This window comes from Corvus kubaryi, unplaced genomic scaffold, assembly GCF_017639235.1.
Source record: "Corvus kubaryi isolate FWS band 111438036 unplaced genomic scaffold, C.kubaryi_AGA036_p1.0 37312, whole genome shotgun sequence".
NCBI lineage: Eukaryota > Metazoa > Chordata > Aves > Passeriformes > Corvidae > Corvus > Corvus kubaryi.
In genome coordinates this window covers 2,030,961-2,055,937 of record NW_024581098.1, presented here as the reverse complement: position 1 = coordinate 2,055,937, position 24,977 = coordinate 2,030,961, and the positions used below count along the sequence as shown (strand labels likewise).

At 35.8% G+C, this 24,977-nt stretch overlaps 1 protein-coding gene across 4 annotated transcripts in view; it reads left to right on the top strand.

The window, feature by feature from the left end:
* Positions 1–21,833, top strand: part of SNTG1 (syntrophin gamma 1) — a 334,181-nt gene extending 312,348 nt beyond the window's left edge. For all 4 annotated transcript variants that reach the window (XM_042029036.1, XM_042029033.1, XM_042029034.1 and 1 more), the window contains 2 exons: positions 6,473–6,583; positions 15,496–21,833. In XM_042029036.1, coding sequence (XP_041884970.1) covers positions 6,473–6,583; positions 15,496–15,654 — 270 coding nt within the window. In that variant the 3' untranslated portion in view covers positions 15,655–21,833. The remainder of the gene's footprint in view (positions 1–6,472; positions 6,584–15,495) is intronic.
* Positions 21,834–24,977: the final 3,144 nt, after the last annotated feature.

Below are 24,977 nucleotides of genomic sequence, written 5' to 3'. Positions count from 1 at the left end.
TGTCCTCCCGTCTTTCCCTTTACAGTTATAAAGCTGCAGCAGTTGACAAAGGAAATTGCCTTGGACCATAATTCTTTTGTAGTAAGACAGTCTCCAGAGATCAGTAACACAGTACAACTGAGCATGAACAAGATCTTAATCCTACTCAGTTCCCTACTGCTGCTATAACTATGGACAAAGTGTCACTTGGCAAGAACGAAATCTTTCTCAATTAGCTATGAGACAAACAGACAAATTAAGGTGTATCCCAGGTGCCTGAAGACTCAATTACTTTTATTCTTAGGAACAGGGCTTCTGCTCTTGATTTAGTTTGACTTGTAGGAGTATCATCTATTTTAGTCAGACAACAAACAGCATTAGCTTGAAAAGTTCCCATTGAAGTTTAGCATAATTCCGCAATATAGATCACATACGAAAAAAATTGCCTTAAGAATCTAAAAGGAAGAATAATCCAATCAGTCAGAAAAAAGAAAGGTAGTGTTGAAAAAGTACAGCTATAGACATCTGAAGGTGTGATGGAAAAGACAACAAAGGGATTTGATGAAACTAAAACTTGAAAAGTGACCTCTGACATCCCTTCCTTAATAAAGATGGTTTCTTTGTTTACTCCACCATTTAGAGGTGGTCTGGGATGTAGCTGTCTAATTATTATAAAACACTGACAGATTCAGGGTTTTTTTTAAGCATCCTACTGAAGGCCAAACTTCTCTTGCTATTACATAGTAAAACCTGTATGATTCATGTCAATGGAATGACATTGTGCTTCTGATTTCCGTAGATCATGTATGTAGATAAAACATGTATTTCATAAAATCATAGAATATCCTGAGTTGGAAGGAACACATAAGAATCATCAAAGTACGACTCCTGGTCCTGCACGGTACAGCCCCAAGAATCACACCATGTGCCTGAGAGCGTTGTACAACTTGAACTCTGTCAGGCTTGGTGCTGTGACCACTCCCCTGGGGAGCCTGTTCCAGTGCTCAGTCACCCTCTGGGTCAAGAGCCTTTTTCTAATATCCACCCTAAAGCTCCCCTGACACAATTTCAGGCTGTTTTCTTGGGTCCTGTCACTGGTCGCCACAGAGAAGAGATCAGTGCTTGCCCCTCCTCTTCCCCTTACAAGGAAGTTGTAGACTGTGATGAGGTCTCCCCTCAGCCTTCTCTTCTCCAGGCTGAACAGACCAAGTGACCTCAGCTGTTCCTCATGTGGCTTCACTGGCAGGTGAAATTATGACATTGTACTACGTGGTGCAAACACTATTGCTCAAGTTTGTTAAGTGTAAATAGTCTTTCTGCAAGAAGAGAGTTCGTTCACAGTGGATAATTCAACACAGAAGAGACAAAACTGTTAAATAATAAGTTGAAGGTAGTTAATCACTGAATTCATAGGACACAAATCTGCTCTGGTGGGAGATTCTTGTTTCTTTCCTAGTGCCAATGCATAATGCCCTCTGTATCCTAAATGATATATCTATGCCAGAGCCATGGACTAGTCAGACATCCACATTTCTATGACTATCCTTAGAGCATGGTAAGTAAAAACAGTCACCTATTTATTCTGTATTTGTTTGATAATCTGGTCTCTCTTTGGATTAGAACAAACTCCTTGACCCAAAACAAAACAAAAACCCTGATGAATATTCCTAGTCATAGCCCCAACAAAGACAGTTACAGTTACGATGTATTTCCACATTCCTGATGCCATTACCTAGGTGGAAAGTGATTTTGTCTGATGTCACCTCATCAAAATTTTATGTGGTTTAGTCCAAGATTCTGGGAATGAGTAGCAAACTGACATAGAATATGAATGTGAAAGTATTTTCTAAGGTGCCTTGCAGAATATGTGTTCTAGACCTATCACTATTGCTAAGAATAGAAACAATATAATTTTCTTCATTTGTGTGACTGTATTACAGGTATAGAAGTCAGTAGCTTTTCTTCCATGTGTCATTTATATGTTGCATTTATGTACGAAGTATAAAATAAAAATACACAGTCAGAGAGCATCCTTTTTTAATTATAGCAGAATAACACTAGCAGAAGATAATAGGCAGCAATTTGTTTGCAAAGACTAGCACAAATGAGTCCTAGATGATTACTTATAAATAAAATATTTCTCATTAAAAAGTATTGGTGAAAAATCTTGGTCCCAGATATGTCACAGGAAAAAAAATCCTGTTAATTTCAGTGAATATAGGATTTTGCTTTTTGATTATTTGTTATTACAATAATTTAATCGCATCTCAAGAGGAGTCTTAAATCTAATTTGTCTGCATGTCTACACAGTTTATTTGTTTGCATTGCATTCTGGTATTCTTTGAAGTTAATTTTATTAAATGGTTTAAAATGCAAAAAGCAGCCTAAGCAATATATGAATAATAATTGAGAAAAGGATTTATATCTTACTGGTTGTTTCCAATTTTATGCATGATACATGCTGTGTTTTTTCAAAGAGATTGTCTTCTTACAGTGCATTTTTCAAGACATGGATTAATTATGTCAGATTTTCTGCAACCACACTAGTAGTATGCAAATTGTGGTGCTGGTGGTATTTTCAGTGTATGCCTTGGTCTCCTCTTGCTGAATTGGACTGCTTGCTGCTGTTCCCAAATTCTATCGCTACTCATTAAATGAGAGTTCACTTTTCAAGGCAATAAATAGTGCATACTGAGTTTTCCTCTTCATCTTCCATCAAGGCATCATAACATTTTGTGCCACAACTTGAAAGGAGTGTCAGGGTTCTCATGAGTAATTAATGCCACTGTCTACAAGAGAATCTTTTTTAATTTGGTTGCAATTTGTGCTTTAAAAGGAATTGGCACCTGGTCCATTTGTCAAATCTATTTTAGGGCAAACAAAAATTTATTGCTTCCTATAAATACTGTATCTAGACCTGCAAAATATTCTCAGTGATGCAGGTTATGCACAGTTACTGAGGGAAGTACTTGAAAAGAAAAGGCTGGTTTTATCAGCTAAAAGTAGCCCTATGAGTGTTGAGATCAGTAATACTGCACCTTCAAACCAGTAAGTACTTCTGCTTATATTTCATAATTCCTGAAAATTGATCTATAAATAATTTATGTGACGCAGATTTAGGTGTTTACCAGTTTGTGAAAAAGCCAGCATGTTTTACAAGTGTACTTATTGGTTAAAAGTCACTACGTATACATATATATATTTGTACAAAATGATAACAGCCTATGTTGACTTCCTGAGGCAAGCATTCAACAAATGGTTCTGAGGAGCAAAAAAATGACTGTGACATTGGTGTTGATCAGTATTCCCAAGGATATCTATGACTAATGCAGGAGAATTAGCCTTTAAAATTAGAATTCAGAAGAGTCACCCCAGTGAGCACTGTAACACTGAAGCCAGCCCACAGGAAGATGAAAGACAACACATGAAACTCTCTGTCTCTCATGTGTTAATGTCTCTGCTGTAGTTGCACGTTTGTGTGAAACTGGGTGCTCAGGTGAGCGGTGCTGGTCTCTCCTTTCTTACTTTGGCACCATGAAGTAGTCGTTGAAAAAGGATAAGTCTGTTCCCTGTTCACTGCTTATGGATTTTGCAGCAATGAAAATGAAAAGAAGAAAAGAACCACACTCAGAACATATAAAACCAGAGGAATTAATCCAGTGATCCCCAACATTCTTTATTTTAAGAGCGATGTGACTGTGGTCACAGCATTCTGCATCCCTGATACATGTGCTACACAAGCAAAATGTGCAGTTCTGGCTACACAGGGTAGCACTTCAGCCTCTTTATAGGAGAAAGGATTTAAATCGATCTTACTGGGCACATGATTAACTAATTTACCCAATTTTTGCTATCTAGAATTTGAACATCTAGTTTAAATGGTTTAAGCTAGCTGTTACACTTTTAATGTAGTATAGTATATTGAAGTAGACACACATCCAGAGTTTATCATAATGAACCAGTTCTTCCCAGTTTAAACCAGAATGTAGGAATTGTTATTCAGGGATTCTCTAGAAAAAGAAATAGCCAGGGTGACTCGCTTGAACTACTTTGTATTCCTGACTTAGTAACTTGAAACTCACTTTTCCCTATTCTTATTTTTGTAAAACACCGTCCCCATGTGTGGAAATCTTTGAGGGAAAGGGTGTGCAATTTGTTAAAGAACACTCAAACGGAGCAGATAATTCTTTCATGTGGGAATCATTTCATGCATTGTCAATAGCATTTTTACTCTTCACACTTTAGATGAAGAGTATTTAGTGGTCTCTGCAGAGACTGTCAGTTCTAGGAGCTTGTTTTAATATCTTGATGTTGAAGTACAGTTCTGTTGGGATTAGTTCTCTCCACACTATGGACCTGGTTTTGCAGTGTCCTTAAGTAAGAGCCCTTGCCAAGTAGGAGTGTCCAAAACCAATGTTATGCATGTATTGAAGTGTGTTCCTGAGTTGTGCCTGTGGTTTGGTGTGACTGTCATTCTCTTTCCTCTAAATGGGAACAAAATGCATGGCGAAACTGCGTGGAGATGTCAAAGTACCAAAGTTCTATACATCCTTCATCTTCATTCCAACTTAATCTGACTTGGAATAAGGCCAGGTACTCTGGGATTTTGCCTGCACATCTAAGGGTTCTTGTTAATGCTACATCTCTCTCCTGGCCTCTCCATAGGTCATCAGAGAAGAGAAAGATGATAGCTCATTGCTTTGATTGTTTTCTCTTGAGATAAAGAGACAATCAGTGGCCTTTACATTTCTCATCCAGGAAATGGCATGCTTAAGTGGATTTTCTGTCCCTGCAGAAAGGCAATGGTTTTGGTCTTCTGACAAAATTTGTTGAGTTACATAGATCTGTAAAATAAAAAGGAGTTTACAAAGTAGGTAGGAATAAAACTACCAGATTGATATTATATGCTGGGTTGTTTTGCTTTGTTTTGTTCTTACCTCACTATTTGTACAATATAAATAAACATCTTTGCTCAAACAAGGTCAAAGGAATTGCACACACACAGGGATGAGGGAAACTATTCTATTTTCTGTAGCAGGTATTGGTGGGCTCAGGAGGACAACATTTGAAACAAATAGGATATATTTTCACATAAACTGGCAAATTCCTCTAGTTTATCTGTAACAGAATGTCCTTAACTCTGTTTATGGCAGATGTCACATGCACACAGAGAATGAAAGTGGTGCTGAGACTAGGGTTCTTCTTTTTATCTGGAAGGGGCAACAATATAGAGAGAATTTTGGAGAAAAATTCTAGTGCTTGCTTTGTGTTTAGTGCACAGTTAAGATGCTGCCCTTGTGGTTTCTTTTCTCCTCAGGTTGCTAAGGCAAACACAGCAAACTTTATTCAGCTTGGTGCAGGGTTGAGATTTTTGCCAGTCATTGACATAGAGATCAAGACATCCTGAGATTTAGATTTAGGACAGTTAAAATTTTGACCTCCCCCATATTCTGTTTAATTCCCAGTAGACAGTAAATCATTCATAGATAAAGACTAAGGGCACAGGTGGAAGTGTCATTCTACACTGCTGAGAGTAAATAATTTACAAACCCTTAGACAAGAGAGTTGCCTTAAGTTTCTGTGTTGTTCAATGCCTGTGAAGCTAATGTTCATCAAAGCAGTAGTACAATGTGAGTGATGATGACCTCCTAATTATGTGAAATACTATTGGAATCACGATGAAAAATTTTAACAATCCAAAATATCTGGAGGGTGGGGGATATCTTTAAATGATGTTGAAAAGCTTTGCAACAAAAATAGCTCTTTTCCATTTTTAAGCAAAGTAGTTTGAAACTGGTTTTTCTACATAAATCCACACTAGATATGTTTTTTAAAAGATGTTTTTCTAGACAGCTGTAAATTTTCTTAATTGTATATTTATTTTGTAAGGCAGTCTGTCTTTTTCAACCAGACAATGCAATTCATAATATAATTACTTGAAAGGCCACTGATATGTTTAGAATTAATGATTTACTCAAATTCCTCATTAGAGCTCTCATAAATAAGCTCAAAATATGTTCTCATTACAGAGCTTTCTTTTGATATTTTATCATTTAAAAATAGGTATTTGTTTTTAGTATGACATGCCCTTTATGTTAATAGTAGACTCTTTCAATACGGAAAGTGGGGGCTTGTATGTCAGATCAACACTTCAGATAGAGTAGGTAATCCACAGATCATCAGAAGAAAAAATCTTTCTCTTTTGTGTTTAATCAGTATTAAATGCAGATAAAGGAATTTCAGGGTAAATTTCAAAAATGTAGTCTGACAGATGTTATTCAAGCACTGCCAAAGCATAATATATCTGTATGATTAAAGGGACATCTGACCACAGAACACTACATTTATTTAATTATGTACCATAGAGGTGTTAAAAGTTCCTGTGGAAGTGGAAGGAGATCAGCTATTTCTAATGCAATTTTCAGTGATAACTACATTGACTTGCTTGTGTAAGATTTTTTATATTTGTTTATTGTTATTTTTTTCCCTTTAGGCTGTGCTTTGGAGGTACAAGTTTTCCCAGCTCAAAGGTTCTTCAGATGATGGGAAGAGCAAAATCAAATTTTTGTTCCAAAACCAAGATACTAAACAAATTGAAGCGAAGGTAAAAATAATATGTTGTTTGTATAAAGGTGATATGCAATTTTCAAAGCAGCTAGGGGAGTAGAGGAGTGTAATAAACTAAGTAACTTGGAAATACTAGGTTAATGCACAAAGAATGCAAAGAAAACCAATGAAATTGAAGAAAACTGAACAAATTACTTTTATCTAGTTAAAAGTCTTTTGAAAGGTGTAATTAGATTTAAAAATAATAAAATACAGGATTTATGGGATATATGGGTTTAGGCATGTTTTCCAACTCTCCTCTTTGTCATTGTGATAAAGCTGAGAGCTTCAATACAGTGGTTTTCACCCTATAATTGTATGATGAAGAAATGGTGGAAAATATATCCTTAAGTCAACCTGGGAACAAAACTCAGCAAAGGTTTAAAATCTGTTTTTGTTTCTCAGAGAGAAAAAAAGTGGATTAAATATATATTTCCTTACAAGACTGAAGCATTGTGTCTGTCTCTAATGCAAAATCAGAAAAGTTGTATTTTCAGTTGTGCTTTTGATTGAAGAGTTAGTTCATGAAAACTATAGCCGTGAGAGATTTATGCTTACTTCAGTTTATGTCCTTTGAGGATAAGGGCATTCACTGTCCCAATATATATGAGAAGTGATCTCCCCAGGTCTGGGATAAGTGGAACTGCCTTAGAGTCAGCTTAAAGTTCTTTTTTGACTAGAATTCAAATTTTAGTGTAAACCTGAAGACTATTTTCTCGTCCATGTCTAAGCCTTGTTTTTAAAGCCTTTACTTTATAAAGCCATTTTTCCTCACCATGTCAGAGACAAAATTGCTGAGCGAATGTGATAACAATATGGTTCCATGAGCAAAAAGGAAATGGTTAAATAAATTGTCCGTAAGTGCTAAATATGCAGAATATAAAATACTCTACATATAATAATAACATTTATAAAAAACTATATAAAGAAAAAAATGCATTGTTTTGGGGGAAGTTATGAGTTTGAAGGCCAATAGCTACATTAAGCATCTATATTTTCTTCCTCCATGTCTCTTTATGTTTGGTGTTAATTATTTTCTACCCAGCAGCTATTACTTGATTTTGAATGTTTTACTCAATAAAATAAAGGTAAGTAATATAATTCCCATTAAATATAATTCCCATTAAATATAATTCCCATTAAATCAATGGCAATAAAATGTGAGGACCATGGTTTTGATACTTTCATGTTCTGCTGCATCTCAAGGATAAATATGTTCTTATTTCTGATTTCCTTCAGAAATTTTTTTAATAGTAAAGAAGTTTTTTTCAGCTTTAATAAGAAAATAAAGCTTAACATAATGTCATGAGGATGACTTTCTCTTAAAGAAGTAATTGTAAACTTTTATCATGCTCTTATGTACAGATGAAGGATGAAAATCATCATTATTTTTCTAATATCTCTCTTCTATTTCTGTCATATTAGACATGATTTTAGCACTGATGAAAATTTATAACAGTCCAAGAATTGCACACTGTTGGGGTGTTTGGGGATTTGGGGGCTTTTGGTTTCGTTTTTTTTTTTTTTTTTAAATTGGTAAAACTAGAATAAATTTTTAATACTGAATTACATTTTTAAAAAAATAAAACCAAAGAATGAAATCTAATTTTTGAAAAAAAATAGTTTTCTTTTTTTTTGTTTCATGTTTTAAATTATATCTGTCATATAAATCACTTAGAGATACATAAGTATGTTGGATACACATAAGCCTTAGAGGTATCCTGGTGCCTTTATTGTACCTGTTGTTATTCCCACTCAAATTGAGTTCTAAAAACTTCTGCCAAACTTTTATTAAGGTAGAAATTCTACTTTCCACCTTATGAAAGCAGAGTATTAATACAAGCCTGGTAGCATGCTTATTAATATGCTGTCATGTTTCCTGGTTGCTCCTCTTTACTCTAAATTTAAACTTTCACATTACTCAATTTGGAAATAAAAATTTGTTGCTTTTAATTAATTTTCTTGGTGATCAAAGCATGCCAACTATATGCAAAGAAGTCAGATTATATTCTCTTTGGAAGGTGCTGTGGCATTTATAATGAGCTGTTCTATCCATTCCAATTTGTTTACACATCAAGTATGTTGCTTAGTCTAAGAAATGTAGATAAATGTGTCTGTAAAATGAATGTGAAGGTTCTTGGGTAATATGTTTTCAGCACTGGTTAACTTAAAATTTTGTGGATAACCCCCTTGTGTATCATTTAAACCTTTCATAGATTTAAAGCACTATTCAGCATGAGGAGAGGTGGAACAGTCTAGCCTCTACTTTTTTTTGCTTTACATTCCTGAGTTAGAGGTATAGCTATTTGTGGAACTGTTGAGTCATTAGGAAACAGTAATCAGATTTTCAGAAATACTTGTAATGCCAGATTTCATGAATACTGTATGCAGGCTTCATTTGAAATCAGAGGATGGAACTTTTGTAAAACATCTGTTAAAGGTTGTGATGAATATTCATGACCACAGCTATCATCACCTGTTAAATGTAGCTCTGTTTTGCAGCTGGCCTGGAGACCCACTGCTGTAACAGGAAATAGAGTGTAACATTTTCTTTATGATTCTATTTGGTTTTTTCCCCAGTTATAATACACGGGGAATAATCAGAATGTCATGAAATGAGAACTCAGCGGAGAATAAAACCAAAAATTTGAGGAGTTGTTACACCAATGTATTAGGGCTCTTCACTTACTCGTTCCCAAGCAGTAATGTGGAAGCAGGGCATGGCAGGTAACTCTCCAGACACCTCAAATACTGTGTTCAGTTTTGGGCCACTCACTACAGGAAGGACATTAAGGTGGTGGAGTGAGTCCAGAGAAGGGCAACAGAGCTGGTGAAGGGTCTGGAACACAAGTCTGATTAGGAGCTGAGGGTGTCTAGCCTAGAGAAAAGGCGGTCAGGTGGAATCTCATTTCACCCTACAACTGTCTGAAAGGAGATTGTAGCTAGGTGGGGTCAGCCTGTTCCCTTAAGTAAGAAGCAATAGGACAAAATGCAATGGCCTCGAGTTGCACAGGGGAGCTTTAGATTGGATATTAGGAGAAATATCTTCACCAGGAGTGTTGTCAATCATTGCAACAGGCTGCCCAGGGAAGTGGCAGGATCACCATCCCCAGAGGGACGGGGTAGATGTGTAGACATGGCACCTAGGGACATGTTTTAGTGGTGGACTTGGCAGTTCTGGATTAACCATTGGACTTGATAATCTTAAACATCCTTCCAACCTAGATGATTTGATGATTCTATATAAATGCTTCACAGAAAAATATGAGTTATCAAAATCCAAATGCTTCCTGTCTTCCTTCATTTATAATACTGAACATTTTGTGTCTCTCATGCTTTCCCAGGTGTGTGTGATTATGGCACGTTGAACCTGTGTGATAATACTCTTTAGCTTTAGAACACTTACTCATGATCTGTAGAATCAAGAATGTCAGAATGCTCAGCTATTGAATTTTGACCCATACTTAGATAATTTTTTTTTATTCTAGAAATGCATTTCAACTTGTAGATATGCATTGCTTGGGAAAAAAATAGGTATGCATCAGTATTTTAAATTTTAACCATATTATCTTCATAATTGTCCAACATCTCCTCTGTATTCTGGTGAATATACAGAGATATCAGTATTAACGTTAGAAAAATCTAGGCAAAATACATTTTGGGATAAAGTTCAGCACCACATGCATTCATCAGTTAACTTTTTTGTTGTTGTTGAGAAAAGCACTTGCCACCAGAGTTATATTCCTAAGTGAAAGAAAGTCCTTCGCTGACACTGAATAGCTAATATTTTTATAACAAAATTTTTTATAGTTTGCTTAATGCCTGACTTAAAAATTCAAAATGGCATGCTTTGAGACATACAACAGGTGCTAAAGATTTAGTTATAGTTTAATTTATTTCTCTGTACAGTTCTTTTCAGCTTTAAAATAGTTTTAGGTATTTATACATTCCGAATACTGCCTTGTTTTTTTTTTTTTGGTAGAGACACTGCTCTCATGCTTTTGTTTGGCTTCTCTCTAAGTTAAATCATATTACTACAAAGATATATAATTTAGAATAAAAGAAGTGTTTCCTCATGGATTTGAGCAGTTCCAGTCTAAAAATCTGAACAATAATTATCATAGGTCACACCAGTGGGTCTATGGCAGGGTGCCTGAAAGCAAACACCTAACTTAAAAGGTATCTAAGGCAAGGTCTAAGTGGTTTCTGACAAGGAAACAACTTAAGGGCAACATTAATCACTGATACCCCTTAGACATTCCAATCTGTAGGTTATTTCCCGGCTGTCACTCAGCAGGAGATACTGCACAAGTTTGCTCAGTGAGACAAAATTTTTATGAGTGAGAGCTACAAAATAAAGCTGTCAGCTTGACAAAATGTGGAGCCAATGTGTCCCTGTATTTGTTCTTACTGAGCTGTTTGGCTTGGGTTAAAAAAAACTAAGCACAGAAGGGCAAAGCTTTCTCTGTGTCTGTAAGGCACAAAGGGATTCACTTAGACCTTCCTATCTAGTTACTTATCTGTTTACCTGTTTGTTTAGCTATTGTTTAATGATCCATTAGTGCCTTAATAGTATCACAGCAGCTTCCAGAGGTGATACACAATCTCAGGACTGTAATAAACTCAGAGTGCTGTTATCTTCAATTTTACTTAAGTATTAGGCTTTTCTGACAAAATAGAGAGAGTTCCTGTTTTGAGATATAAATATGTGCCTCCAAACATAGCAGTCAGTAATGTGTATAAAAACCAGCATCTTATTACATTATTGAATTTTCACCAAACTGTGAACTGAGAGTCTCTGTGCTTTGTAAAACATGTATAACTCAAAAGCTACACTTCAGTCTGTGCTTACACCTCCCCCAACTTGCAGCACAACAGTTCTGTCAGAAAAACTCAGGTAAGGCCACACTGCTGTGCTGCATCAGGTGAGCTATTGTTCACAGATTGGCTGAACTCCTAAGATGAGCAGTAAAAAACTGAAGTGGGTACAAAAATAAGTTTATCAGGATGAAGCTCCAGTCAATTGTCTTTGTCTATTTGAATATGGAAAACCAAAGAAGGCACAGATGTGGTATCTGCAAAGGAAGAAGTTTAACTTCAAGGATTTCACATTAATCTTACTATAAATTAATACTACCTTAGTATTAATTAATGCCAATTAACTTGTACTTGAAATTATCTTGTATAGAAATCTAATCTAAATAGCCTGAATGACTACTCATCACATTACTGTGAACAGAATACCCCAATTTCTACTGTCGCAGGGTGACTTGATGGGTGTTTGCATCATTTTCCAGACTGACATTTCTGCTCAAGTCTGTTCTCCAAAATGCAATTTTAAATTAATCCTTGTTCTTAGCCTTGAGGGTTTTTCTGTGAGCATCACAATGCTCTTCACATTTAGAGTACAGAATTTTTGAGTTCAGATTTCTGACTTGTGCTGGTTTGTGTGGTTCAGTTTTTAGTTTCCCCATATTTTGCGCGTGATTTGTCTAATATCTATTTTAGATCAGATTCTTTGCAAATATAGAGAAACCATGTAACACCACTTCTGATGAGCAAATATCTTCTCATATCAGCTGTTTATATATGGATGAAAGAGAAGACTTTTTAAACATACCGTGGATACTTAGAAACATGCAGTTGCCTGATTTTGTAAATGTGTCATTTATGTTGTATCATACTACATAATATATGTATAATGCAATGCAATAAGAGATTGCTGGGGTTTGTTCTTTTTTGGAGAAGCTCTCTTTCTGTTTTCTCTTTTCTACTCTGTCCTTTCAATCCAGACTTTCTTTGTGAAAGGCTACTAGAATTCCCATACACTTCTGACCTTCTCAATGACTGCATCTTCCTCACATTTCTTTTTGCCTGTTTACATTGTCCTCTGCAGGAACTGCAAATGTTCAGGTTAATAATCTGGAAGTTTCTGATATACTGACAGCAATGTAGAGTGAGAGCAGTTTAATCAAGTGATAGCTTAGAAAGACAATTTGAAGACCAGAGGGTATACTGATATTCCTAGGAGAGTAGGGTCTTAGGTAAGGTATACGGACAGCAGTCTGGAAATTGTAATAATAGTAAATCATGTATTTGTGCATGGACAAGTAGATGTGGCTTAAATTAGGATTTCTTTGCTTTTTGGAGGATCCAGAGCATGTGACTTTCTCCACTGGTTTTAACTTCAGTAGTTTAACTGCGTATTTCTTTAGGTTTCTTATGGTTAGTTTGTTTGTTCACTTGAAACTTCATCTGAACTGTGTGTACAGTACACACTACCCTGCCTAGATGAAAGCGTATTCAGACAAAAGTATGGCTGAGGACAGTGTATACAGAAACAAACAGGGTGGCTGGGGTTGCACGGAAGCCTGTGGGTTCCTGTCTGCTGGCAGTAGTGCCAACCTGGGGGCACCTAAAAGTGCAAGTTCCCAGCAGAAGTGAGGGCATGTTTTGTCTGTCAGCAGCTCTACACGGAGTCTTATCTGTTTGTTAAGCTTTCTTGTGATTAGGCTAATCTGCCTGCAAAGTGTTGCTCCTGATAGATCCTGTTCCCATCAATCAGGCTCCTGGGAATTGAGTTGCAGCCATTAATCAGGCCCTCATGTACTTGCCACACACCAGTCAGCCTACTGTGCTTCACATTGCTTTAATTTCCAGTTAAAAATGCATGTCTTCATTGAAATAGGAATAATGTTTCATTGCAAATAATAATTGAGCATTTGCTGACTTCTTAATGCTCTTCTTTGCATTTAAGGTAATTTCCACATTGTGTCATTACTATTAATAACAGTTATCAAGTGGGACCTTCAGAGGCTGTTCTGTTGCCTCACCCATTTCCCTTGATGGTCCATTGAGCAGTGGATATTCCTGATGTGTTATTATTGCAGAAACACCTGTGATAACTCTTGGTAATAATTATACTCATGCACTGTGAAAATTCAGTGTCCAGTAGCTGTAATTATGATAGTAACTACGTTCAGCTTGCACTTTACCTAATTGACTTCAACAATTCTCAAACTGTAACATTTGTTTTAATATGATTATCTTGTTGAGACATAGGGGGAATTGTAGCCTTTCTACAGATAATGCATGCAATTGATATTAAAAATATTTCACAGTTCCTCTAAATATTTATTCCCTTATCTTAAGCTTCAGGTATTTTTTTGTAGTACGAAAAGGGTAAATAAATATATTAATAAAATGAAGTTAACTGAAAAGTAACTTACTTCCAATGACCCAGTTGTTATTCTGAAATAACTTCCATAATTCCTTGTTTCCTCATCTTTGAATGTCCACTGTTTTCTTATCTGTGATAAATTTTCTTATTTTGAAATTTGAGGGAGAGAAAAATCCACCTTGACATAGTGATAAAATTACCCTTCTCTCCAGGTTTAAAACTGAGAATATCTCTAAATGGATTTTTTTTATATAGACACAGCTGGCAGGTTTGTGAAACTTGGCATAAACTTTATCTTCTTTATTGAGAATTTTTCGTCAGGGGACTTTAAAGAACCTTGTGGGATGTTATCAATTTATTTCTGAGCATGCCTGAAGGACATCTGCTGAGGCTGTAGGAGACCTGAACAAAACTTCACCCATTCAGTACATCATTGGACAATCTGCTCATCCAGCTGTCTGCTTTCATACTGTTGTCCCTCACACACAAGGGATTTGTGAATGTCTCCATGTATTCTACAAAGTAATGTCTTCCAGGAAATCTCAAGAGGCAGAAAATTGCAGGTTGATGTCATTTAGAGAGATTTAGCAATTTTTGTTGAATTTACAACTGTTTCAATATTCTTCTAAAAAAAAAAAAGAGCAAAGCCCTGGCACTACATAGCCTGGAAATACCAATGCTAGGCAGAAAGACAAGTAGAATATACCACAGATATCAATTATTGGCTTCATGTTGCAGTGAAAAAATCTGTCTGGGCAGTGAATCAAAGCAGAAAGATGTAAACTCTATACCACTTTGCCTAGACTTATATATATTGAAGCACCTCAGTAATTGCTTTCAAATGCAAGAGATACTTACTGATTATATACCAGCTTCAAAAACACATACTGAAGGTAACCTAAAAAAATTGATCAGATAAAGACAATTAGACATAAAGGAGAAAATTATATATGTTAAAAAAAAAAAAAAAAGTAGTTTTTATTTATTTCCTCTCTAGTGGTGTCTAAAAAAGTCCAAGCTAGTCTAGTCACATGCTGAGGGGGCTATAAAGAAATGTAAATTATGGCAGAAAAATAAGGAATTTGTATAATATTCCTAATAAATTTAAAACATGGAGTATGTTCCTTTTTTGGTCCAATAACAGATCCAAATTATCACTGTGTGATAGTAGCATGTTTTGAAAATATGTCCTCTTTATATATATATATGTATATACATATATTAAAGAACAGGTAAGAAAAGAGCTGATTTAATAGTGTGATTTAATAGCTGATTAATAGTGTGAGGAGACATGATGAACAAGTGTAATATATGTGGAACTTAACATTGTTATTTTTGTGGCTAAGTTGGTTAAATAATAGTAGTCCAGAGGTGTGTAGTCTGTTACAGTGCAGCCATTAAGTTTCTATTGAAAATAACCTGCAAAAGTGCCAGATTTGCATTAACCTGAGGCAAAATAAAAATTATATAGTGTCACTTTTTTTCCCCTTTAGCTAGCAGGATCTCCTATTTCTATGGAGGCACTTAATCCAGAAATTTGTCCATCTTAGCCTCCAAGCAATTATTTACTGAATGTTCCATGTCTAAGTCCCTATAATGCAGAATTAAGGCACATTAGCAGAATTACATCATGTTATTAAAATTTTTGCTGTTGGTATAGTGGTTCATTCCTGGTTAAATGTCTGTGGGGTGTTCTGTTTCATGTTTAATCTTTTTTTTTTCACTTCCAGGAGCTGGAGTTTTCTAACCTGTTTGCAGTCCTTCACTGTATCCACTCATTCTTTGCAGCCAAAGTGGCTTGTTTGGACCCTTTGTATGTAGGCAGCCAAGCCACAGCTTCTGCTGCTCCCACAACTTCTGGTACTGGCAAATTAAAGTATTCTACTTGATATCCCCCATGACAGCACTGCCACTTAACAACGAGACATAAAAATGTATAAATATTCATAAGATTTAGACCTTTGGTGAACCATGTATGTGGAAACCAATCCTGGAGGCAAGACATCTTGCAGCATCAGCAGATAAATGGTCACATGGGATCGTAATTTCATCTTGGTTCTGCAAGACATCAGTAAATAATCCTAGTCAAAACCCCAGAATAGGATGGATATGCTTTTAATATTATCTATTTGTACTTACATAGTGCTTTAAGCAACACTGGAAGCAAAGGAATAAATGGCGAAATGAAGCACTTGAGTATTTAATAAAATTTTCAAATTGCTGTAATAATACACAAATGGAATTGTCATTCTCCTGTTTTCAGATTTTTTTAATGACAATATACTAAACTCTGAGTATGAACATGATGCCCTATCATTATATTATAAGTGAGAGCAAGCAGCAAGCGTACAGTACATGGTGACAAAGGAGATAAGCATGAAAAGGCAGTTGTGTAAGTATCTCCTCAAACAAGAAAGCACTTTAGCACTGTTGTAAATTCATACTTGTGTTCATACATGGAGTCATGCTACTTTTTCCATTTTGTTCTCTCCATCTAACAGTAACAACAGCAAAGATATAGCCATACTGGACTGATACATTAAAAACAAAACAAAACAAACAAGCCACAAAAAGAAAAAACACTTTTTCATGGGTAAGTCCCACTTCTTCAAGTAAAAATAGCGGCATATGGATTTAGTTTTAATTATAAATTTAATGCAACTACAAAAAATATTGTGTCACCTATTTACATCCTCTTTTTTTTGTCAATTGTTAAATATTGTAAATCTAACAATCTTTGTTCACAAGGTTTTGAAATTGTTTCAGAGACCGCCCACCTAATACATTGTTTCCATCATTATCATTTCACATCATAAGTAGAACTTTTGTTCCACTCAAACTCTCAACAAATAGACATTTTACATTATTCTTGAAAAAATATTTTACCCTTTGAATTCTTAATAAATTACTTATATATATATAGATAGTAAAAGACAGGAATAAATTGAATAAGCTACAGAGAATACATTACAGAATGCATAATTTTTTTGCTTTTTAAGACCATTGTATCAGTCTGGATTGAGTTCTAGTTCCAGAGTATCATTTAATGATGAAATATGAAGGACTCGTAAATTTAAAATTAACAACTTTGTTTAATTGCAATTTTGCAATATAATTTAATTTTGAGCTGTGACACACACCAGTAAAGATAATGGAAAAAAGGTGTACATTTTCAGTAGTAGTTTGTGAGGTTTCTGTTTATTGTATTGAAATCAAAACTACCTTTTTTTCCCCCTCCACTTAAACTTGTAGTAACACTTACGAGATAGGGCCACCATCTTCCTTGTTTAGCAAAAAGAGTAATTCTGTCACATCCCTTTCTATGTATTATGATTAATACTTCAGAAGTGAAGCCAGAGGAGAGCTTATCCAAACGGGAACAATTTAAGATGCAAGGCAGGGACAAAAGATGAATGAAATGTAGGAGCAAATAATGTCTCTGTTTTTTGCTTTGCATTAGAAATATTTGGATTTACATGTGTGAGAATAACATTGCTTTGAAATATAGTTGATCTAACTTGATATTAGTTCCAAATAATCTGAAAATGTTTGGGAGAGGGCAGCTCTTTTATCATTTTGAAATGTCTTTTGGTACACACATACTTTCTGCAAGTACCACCTCCAAGGGCTACACATTTATTTTCCATCCTAAATTCAGTGGAATGATGCAACAATCCAGGTATTCAATACTCTAAGTGTCATCAAAATCCAACATTTTCATAGACATCATCATGAACTTTTTTATAAGAATTGTCCCTAAATAAGGGGGTCACATCTGAAGGACAGATAAAACTACCATGGCTGTCCATAGGATCTTGAGCTTGCTCTTGACACAAACCCCAGATATTTTGAATCTAAAGCTGTAACCATTTTAGAGGTTTAACAATGGTAACTCAGGCATTTTCCTCATCTAGAAAGCATATACCAGAAACACAAATTTTGGCAGAGCGTTGATAGTACTGAAAACAGAAGCCTGATATTCTTGAATGACAGTTTTTAGTGCTCCCATATCATCTCCTTCCTTTCACTGCACTGCTGTGGCATTCAGCTGTCACAGTGCGGCCATGTGCTAACACCTCAGCAAATGCTCTGCTGGCAATAGCAGACTCTAGAACTGGTCAGCTGCCAGTTCAATGTTCTTCCTTCCACTGTTCATGTTATGTGCAGTTGCATCACTGAATCTGAGGGGTGTTTAAAAGACATGCTTGAATGAGCGTAGCATTAACCCATACCAGCACAAAGTATTGTCAAAGTCATTGCAAATTTCTGTAGATGAAGGGATTGCATTATATGAAAGCCCTCCGCAAAAATTTAGACAAAAATGCTCATTGTGCAGAAAGGAGCTAATGACATGAACTTTTGTGACCCCACCAGGCTACCCTGAATATCTGTATCAAGAATTCTGTTTGTAGAATACCTGTGTTCATCACTGAGACTTTTGCAGCTGGGCATTAAATATAAAACATTTAAGAAACGCATTAGCCTGTAAACTGGGGTTTACAGGCTAAACTGGTAGAGCTTCATCAATACTTTTATTTTCAAGAAGAAAAGTGTTATTGAGAGAATAGAAGATGTCGTAACTTTGTTTGCAGCTCAGTGTTGATTTGTAAATACAGCAGGCATTTGTGCAGTGCCCTCACAGAATTAGAGGTGACTCTGCTTCCAACCTTGCCCTTGTAGAGCAGCTTGGTCAGAAATTCAGTCTTGAACCAAAGATGCAAAATTTTAAACTCTGTGTTATAACTAATCCTGAAATACCAAAATAAAATGTACAAACGTATTAAATGGCTACATTTTTCATTTAAATACCTACAAGAGGTTCCGATTTAAAGCATAGTGAACTTCAAATTCCTATGTTAAAACTCAGGCTTCATGTTGCAGCCTGTCATTTCACACATAACATATCATGAATACAAGTATTTTGTAAGTCAACACAGCCCATTGACAATGAAAAACCAGAATTATAATGAGCCATCAGCTTTTGCTAAAAATCTTTGTGCAAGTGAAAGCAAATATTTTAAAAAGAAAGAGCAAACCAACCAACCAACCCATAGCATAATATGTAATTTGTTCTCTTTATGTCACGATATTTTCAAGTTTAATAAAGAAAATTCTTTATGGTACTGTGCCTATGGAAGTGATGTTATATAGTATACCAAAAATATGTACTCTTAAGTATAAATATATTTGGGTTGATTTGCTTTGCTTTATGATGGGAATTTTAGATTGTCTGATCTTCACAGCACTAATCATATGCTGGGTTATAAAGTTAGCATAATATTATTATGAAACTGTTACCAATTTGAATATATTTTATTCTTTATTTCATCAGTAAATCAATATGTTTCATTTCCTACATATTTTTAAAAATAACAGTTACAGATTTTCAAGAGAGCTTTGCATTCCAGTAGCACAAAGGCACCTTTGAAATAAAAATCAGCATATTTTTTAGCTGTTGCTCATTTTATTATGTTAATTAAGTGCAACAAGAACTTTGTGGAGAAGAGCTAGTTGTAAGTGGGATGTTTTTTAAAACCAATCATTTAAAGTTTAAAAATCATTTAAAGTTTAAGAATGCAAATAAATAATATACAGCATCAATATGCTTTGAGAAAAGAATAATGAAAAATCTTATTTTCTAAATTAGTTCTTGATTCCACAGTATTATATTTATTTATTTTAGAAGTGGCATCTTATCAGAACACCTCAAAGTGCACAGTTAAACGTGTAGTTGTCAACACTGCAGCCTGTTACTTTAAAAGGAATTTGGTTTATTCAATGCCTTAAGATGTTTCTTGTATCAGACAAAATGTTTAAAAAGGCTTAAGATCTTGAGAATGTACAAGTGTTGACCTTAGAAATTCAGATCAATTTTCATTCTTTCTTGGCAATTCCAAGAAAGCTTTCAGAAATTTTTTTAATATTGAAAACGCTAGTCACTGCATTTCACTCTCCATTTCTTTATGTGATGGTTTGGTCTCTGAAAACGTGTAGTGTCTGAAAAGAAGTTAAAGCTGATTTTTAGAAGTTCTGTCTCAGGCAGTTAGGAGTCCGAGCTTAAGACGCTCACCTCTGACCAGTTCAATATGATGGGAAACATGAAAGACTCACTCAAGTTCCCAAAATTCAAGTACCTGTCTTAGATGCCTGAGCACTTGAAGCACTTCAAAAGGGAAATACAAGATGAGAATGTAGCTTAAGATCTCTGAAGGTGCACACATATGCGTCTCTCTCTCTCTGTTTCTCTAAGGAACTAGATGTGCTTCTACTTTAGTGTTTTCATTTTATCACAAATGTGCTTTTTAAGCCAGGCTCCTGCCTAAAGCCAGTCATGCAATTCTTCTTATCACAGAGCAGTCTTTAAGCACATGAGCTGTTTCTTTTAGGATGACACTAAACAAGCATCACATCTATATGGGTTCTGGGTCCTGATGCACTTTCAGACCATGCAGCCCAACTAAAATGAACCCAGAGGAAAAACCCCTCTGAGATGCTAACAGCAAGACTTGCCAGGTTGGGGTGCCAGCATTTTCTGTGGCTGTAGCAGCTGCTGCTTGTGCACCATGGAAAAAAAGTTAAAAAGCTGAGCTTCACAGTGTAGCCCACAGGAGCTTAGTGCCTGAAGGGGGATGCTGTGCTGCAGCAAGGGGCAAAATGAAGCTGAAAAAGGCTGATGCTGCCCAGGGCAGGTTATTCTGCATCACTTTTTCCCTCACCACACCAGGACAGTATTGGCTGCAAGCAGGCTACCCCATGCTGGTCAGCCCTCTCCCTGTGCATCTTTCTCCCCATCTGCTGCAAACACACACCTGAATATTTGCTCTGGGGTCCCCGAGCACACTTCCATGTTCCCTCACTCCTGTTGCTCAGACAGATGCAAAACTGTACTTAGCTACATAATGGAGCCTCTAAACCTCATACACTGCCAGGGGACAGTGTTAAGGATTATGGCAAGGGCAAAAGAGTGCTTGAGTGTGTGATTAACTCTCAGGTTATAGCATATAAAGTCATATCTGTGCTTAAGTGCTTTCCTGACTTGGAGGGTTCTTAGGTGGAATTTTTTTTTATTTTCCTGGAATAAGTTCTGTAATGTCAACATATTTCTACTTGCTTGACTCAATTTTCAGAAAGTTTAGCAGAGACAGTGGTTCATATCCTCTTGGAATCATAAAGAAAAATACATAGGAATACTGGAATAAAAAGAAATTTCTGTTCAGATTCTGTATATTATTACAGTACATTACATAATCTATTGAAATATATTGAATAATGTAAAAAAAAATGCTTTCATTTACATTTCCGTGTCAATTTTTGCCATGGTATACATGCCTTCCACTTTCAACAACTTTCTCCACAGGAATCCCAGCTGTTATAGAAATTCTTTCACTGTTCTTTTACTGTTCAGTATATGCTAATATATAATGCAATGAGTGTGTGTGTGTGTGTGTGTGTGTATGTGTGTGTGTGTGTGTGTGTGAGTCTATATATTAGTATATACTAATGGAATATATTCAGTATATATTAATGAAAGTTACATATTAGGCACAACTGTAAAACAGAAGCATACATCCATGAAGCTTTACATTTAAAAACCTATAATACTATAAAGAAACATATGTATATTAGTTGAAGAAATGGCTATTTTTGCAGGGTATGCACAATCTGGATATATGATAATAAATTGATAAACATTAACAGATCTATTATTTCATACCTCCAGGAACTTAGGGTTTTTTTAATTATTCTTATCCCTTTAGCATATTTGCAATATATGTCATAAATTTTAATTTGTTATGGATAAAAATGACTGAAAAAATGTAATAGAAAGTGCTATATATTTTATAAATATTAAAAAAATAAGAACAGCTATTCAAATTATTTATTTCATTTTTAGTTAAGGTTTTGTGATTGTTTGTAATATGTATTTGTGAAAAGCATAAGTCACCTAGTTGTTTAAGCTCATTAATGTACCACTAATAAAATGCTATCTTCTGTTTTGTTCTTGTTATGCTTCTTTTTGTAATGGAACATAACAGAAAAAATAGAAAATAAATACTTTTTTAACTAATCTTTTGCATTCAGTCATAGAGTGTATGAGTTTTATATCATTGAAAGCCAAGTCTGGGAAATCAAGAATAAGCTTGAAGAATCTGGGGTGGTAAAGTTATTTCCCAACAACTGTTTTTTTAATAGAAATAATGACCATTCCTTACTTGTATGATGATTTCTACAAGGCCTGTCACCCACTTAATGCCTGACTAGGACTTTGGAAATATCCTCCTCTCCCCTGGCTATGAAGCTCAACCTACAACTATCACACAGCTACCAGATTATTTTACCATTGACATTTAAGCGCTTAGTTTTGGTTGAAATTAACCTAGCCCCAATATTGCAGTGCCTGAAGGTATTTTTGGTATATCTTTGAAACCAAACAGTTTTCAAATGGTGTTGCAACTACTAGAGCAAAACCAACTTGAATGAGTTTAATTTTGTTTGTCTTTTTCCCTGAGAGGGAAGAGATGTTGGAAGATGGGTAGTCCCTGTCTTCATTTAGGCACCTTTATATCTTTTCGACAATTTAGGGTGGGAGTCTGCAGTGCACATGTCACAGGCATATTTTTGAGGCCTTTTTTGTGTTCCCAGTGTGGAGAAGCCAGGTAAGCTCCATTACAACAGTGCTGCTCTCACCTTTCTCTCTCAGGCCTTCCAAAAGCACTCCCCAAGGCTTTCTTGGATCTGAGGCTGGGGTTGCCTTCTCAGCTCTCTACCCAAGGAAATCTTCTTTGGTGACCCCATCCCTTTCAGCATCTTGAAGAGGGGGGGGAAAAAATATGAACTAATCATAAGTGTGATTAATAATTTGTGTTGAAAAAATTCTCGGTCCTCATTCCCTGAAGTGATTAGGCTGTTGTGGGTTAGCAAACATACATAACTCCGCCACATTGGTTAGGTTCCTGTCTGTCCCAAGTTTGTTTTTATACCACCACCGTTTAAGTGAAAGGGCAGAAAAAATGAGAGGAGAGAGATCTTTAAAAAAAGAGGTGAAGAGAAACATAGACTATTATAGTTAGGAATACCTTGGAAGTAGGTATATTCCAAATGTACAGGCATCCTGTTATAGCCACCACTTTCATTTGCACATTAAATACAAACTATACTTTGTATTAAGAGCATGGACTCACACAGGACTTAAAGGTTTCTTCATTCTAGAAATACCTATCTTCTTCTGAATTAATCATTTTTAATCTCACATCTTTTACATCTTCCCCACAGATTTTAGCCTCAAATGAAAATTCTTGTAATTACATTTTTTTAGGATACAGTCATTGAATAAGATTCTTTAAATTCATGGTTCTTATGTTTCACAGCTAGTATCCTTTTACTCCAAGCTCCAACAATTTATTCTTGCAACATTTGAAATTAATTGTGATCTATTTACCTGTGCATCTGACCAATAACATTTAACAAAGTATAATATTTGTCTCTTTTCAATGATAAATTTGTACAGTTGTCCAGTATTTCTTTTTCAGAATTTTGACAGTAGTTGTTCTTACATTTACTTATCAAGTAGTAGTATTTTTTAAGTATTCTTCAAACACAATCCCCTTTAAAAATAGAAAATTATATAATTTTAATTTTCTAACCAGAAGCAAAATTTTTTTCTCTATAGTGCTATGGTTGATATTGCTGTGCTTTTGTTCAGAAAAGTGAAGGATTTCACCCTACAGCAAGTATTGTCACTTGTTGGTTATGTGCCTTGTGTACCTTGCATCCACACTCTTCCCACCACTTTGAGCAGAATTTTTTCCCAGCCCTTTCTTCTGTGTCATGTACAAGCACAGTTTGCAACCAAACCTGGTTTGGGACTCTTTAACATTGTGAGAACAAAATTTTACTAGTCTAAAAATGCTTCCTCACCCATATGGAGATGATTTAAAACTTGAGGCCATAAGAGGAGATTTTTTCCTAAAGCACACAGCATAAAAGCAGCACCAGCTGGAAGAGGGTGTGTGAAAGCACTGCCGCTCCATACTCCCTGGTTTGGCCTTGCAGAATTGGGAGCATAGAAGATAGTAGTGTTTTTGTTTTACTGCATTACATAAGGTACAACCTGAAACTTTTTAAGGCTCTTTTTTTTTTTGCTGCAGAATAGAGGATTAGAAAGATTTTTACTAGATGCTGAGATTGTCATGCAAAGGTCTCTCTAGAAACAGGCTTTAAAATAGTTTAAAAAAAAAAGCTCCATTAAGTACCATGAGCTTCAGTGAAGAAACAAGAGGGAAAGTTCTTATGCAGACAGATCCCAACTCTAACCTTTCTCTTTTGAACAGATAAAAAATCCTTTTAGCTAGATGTCTTTCCCTTATTCATTTTCTTATTTTGCTTCAAGAGTCCAGTGAGGGAGGACAAAAGGTCTCAGAAAGGTCAAACCCCTTAACTGAGGCAAGGAAATGAGACAGTGGTCTTTGCAGTGCGGTTCCACCAAGTGCAGCAAAGTCTCTGATCAGGGCAGGATCACAAACAACTTAGGTTCTCTTCACACCAGAAGACAAATGTTTGAAGGAAGTGGGAAGCTGAGGCCTTTCGTCATTTCACAAGAATCAGGAGCTCAGGCTGTACTTAACATGGAAACTCAAAAGCAAAAGAACTCATGGCTGGATGGTTCATGAGGCTGTAAGCATTTCCACATGGGCATGCACAGCTCTCTGCCCTGACAGGGAGTTTGAGGGCCCCAACGCTGGTGCAGTATAAGAGAGATCTGAGCTGTATGAGATTAGGGCAACCTTGTGACTACTACCAAGGACCAAGGAGCTCATGGCATAGAAGGAAAGCGTTCAAAGGAATATGAATTTAGGAAGAACTGCCTGAGTTACTGAATCTTATCCAGTTTCCTCAGGCAGCAATGTCATATAACCCCTTTCACAAATGTTTAAACTTCATCTTAAAAGTAATTAGGCTTTTTGGCTCTCTTCCTCTTGTTGGAAAGCCTTCTGAAATCTCACTGCTCTGATGGTTTGAAACTGTCTTGTAATTTCCAGCCTAAACCTATTTGTAACTAGTGTATACCTATTTGGCTTTGTGCTGGTGTTATGCCCTTAAATACTTTTTTTTTGGCCCTAGTGTCAGTCCCCCCCCCCCCGCCCTTTGCCCTCCTCTCCTTGATATATTTATAGCAAGCAATCATATGCCCTGACAGCTTTCATTGTGCCTG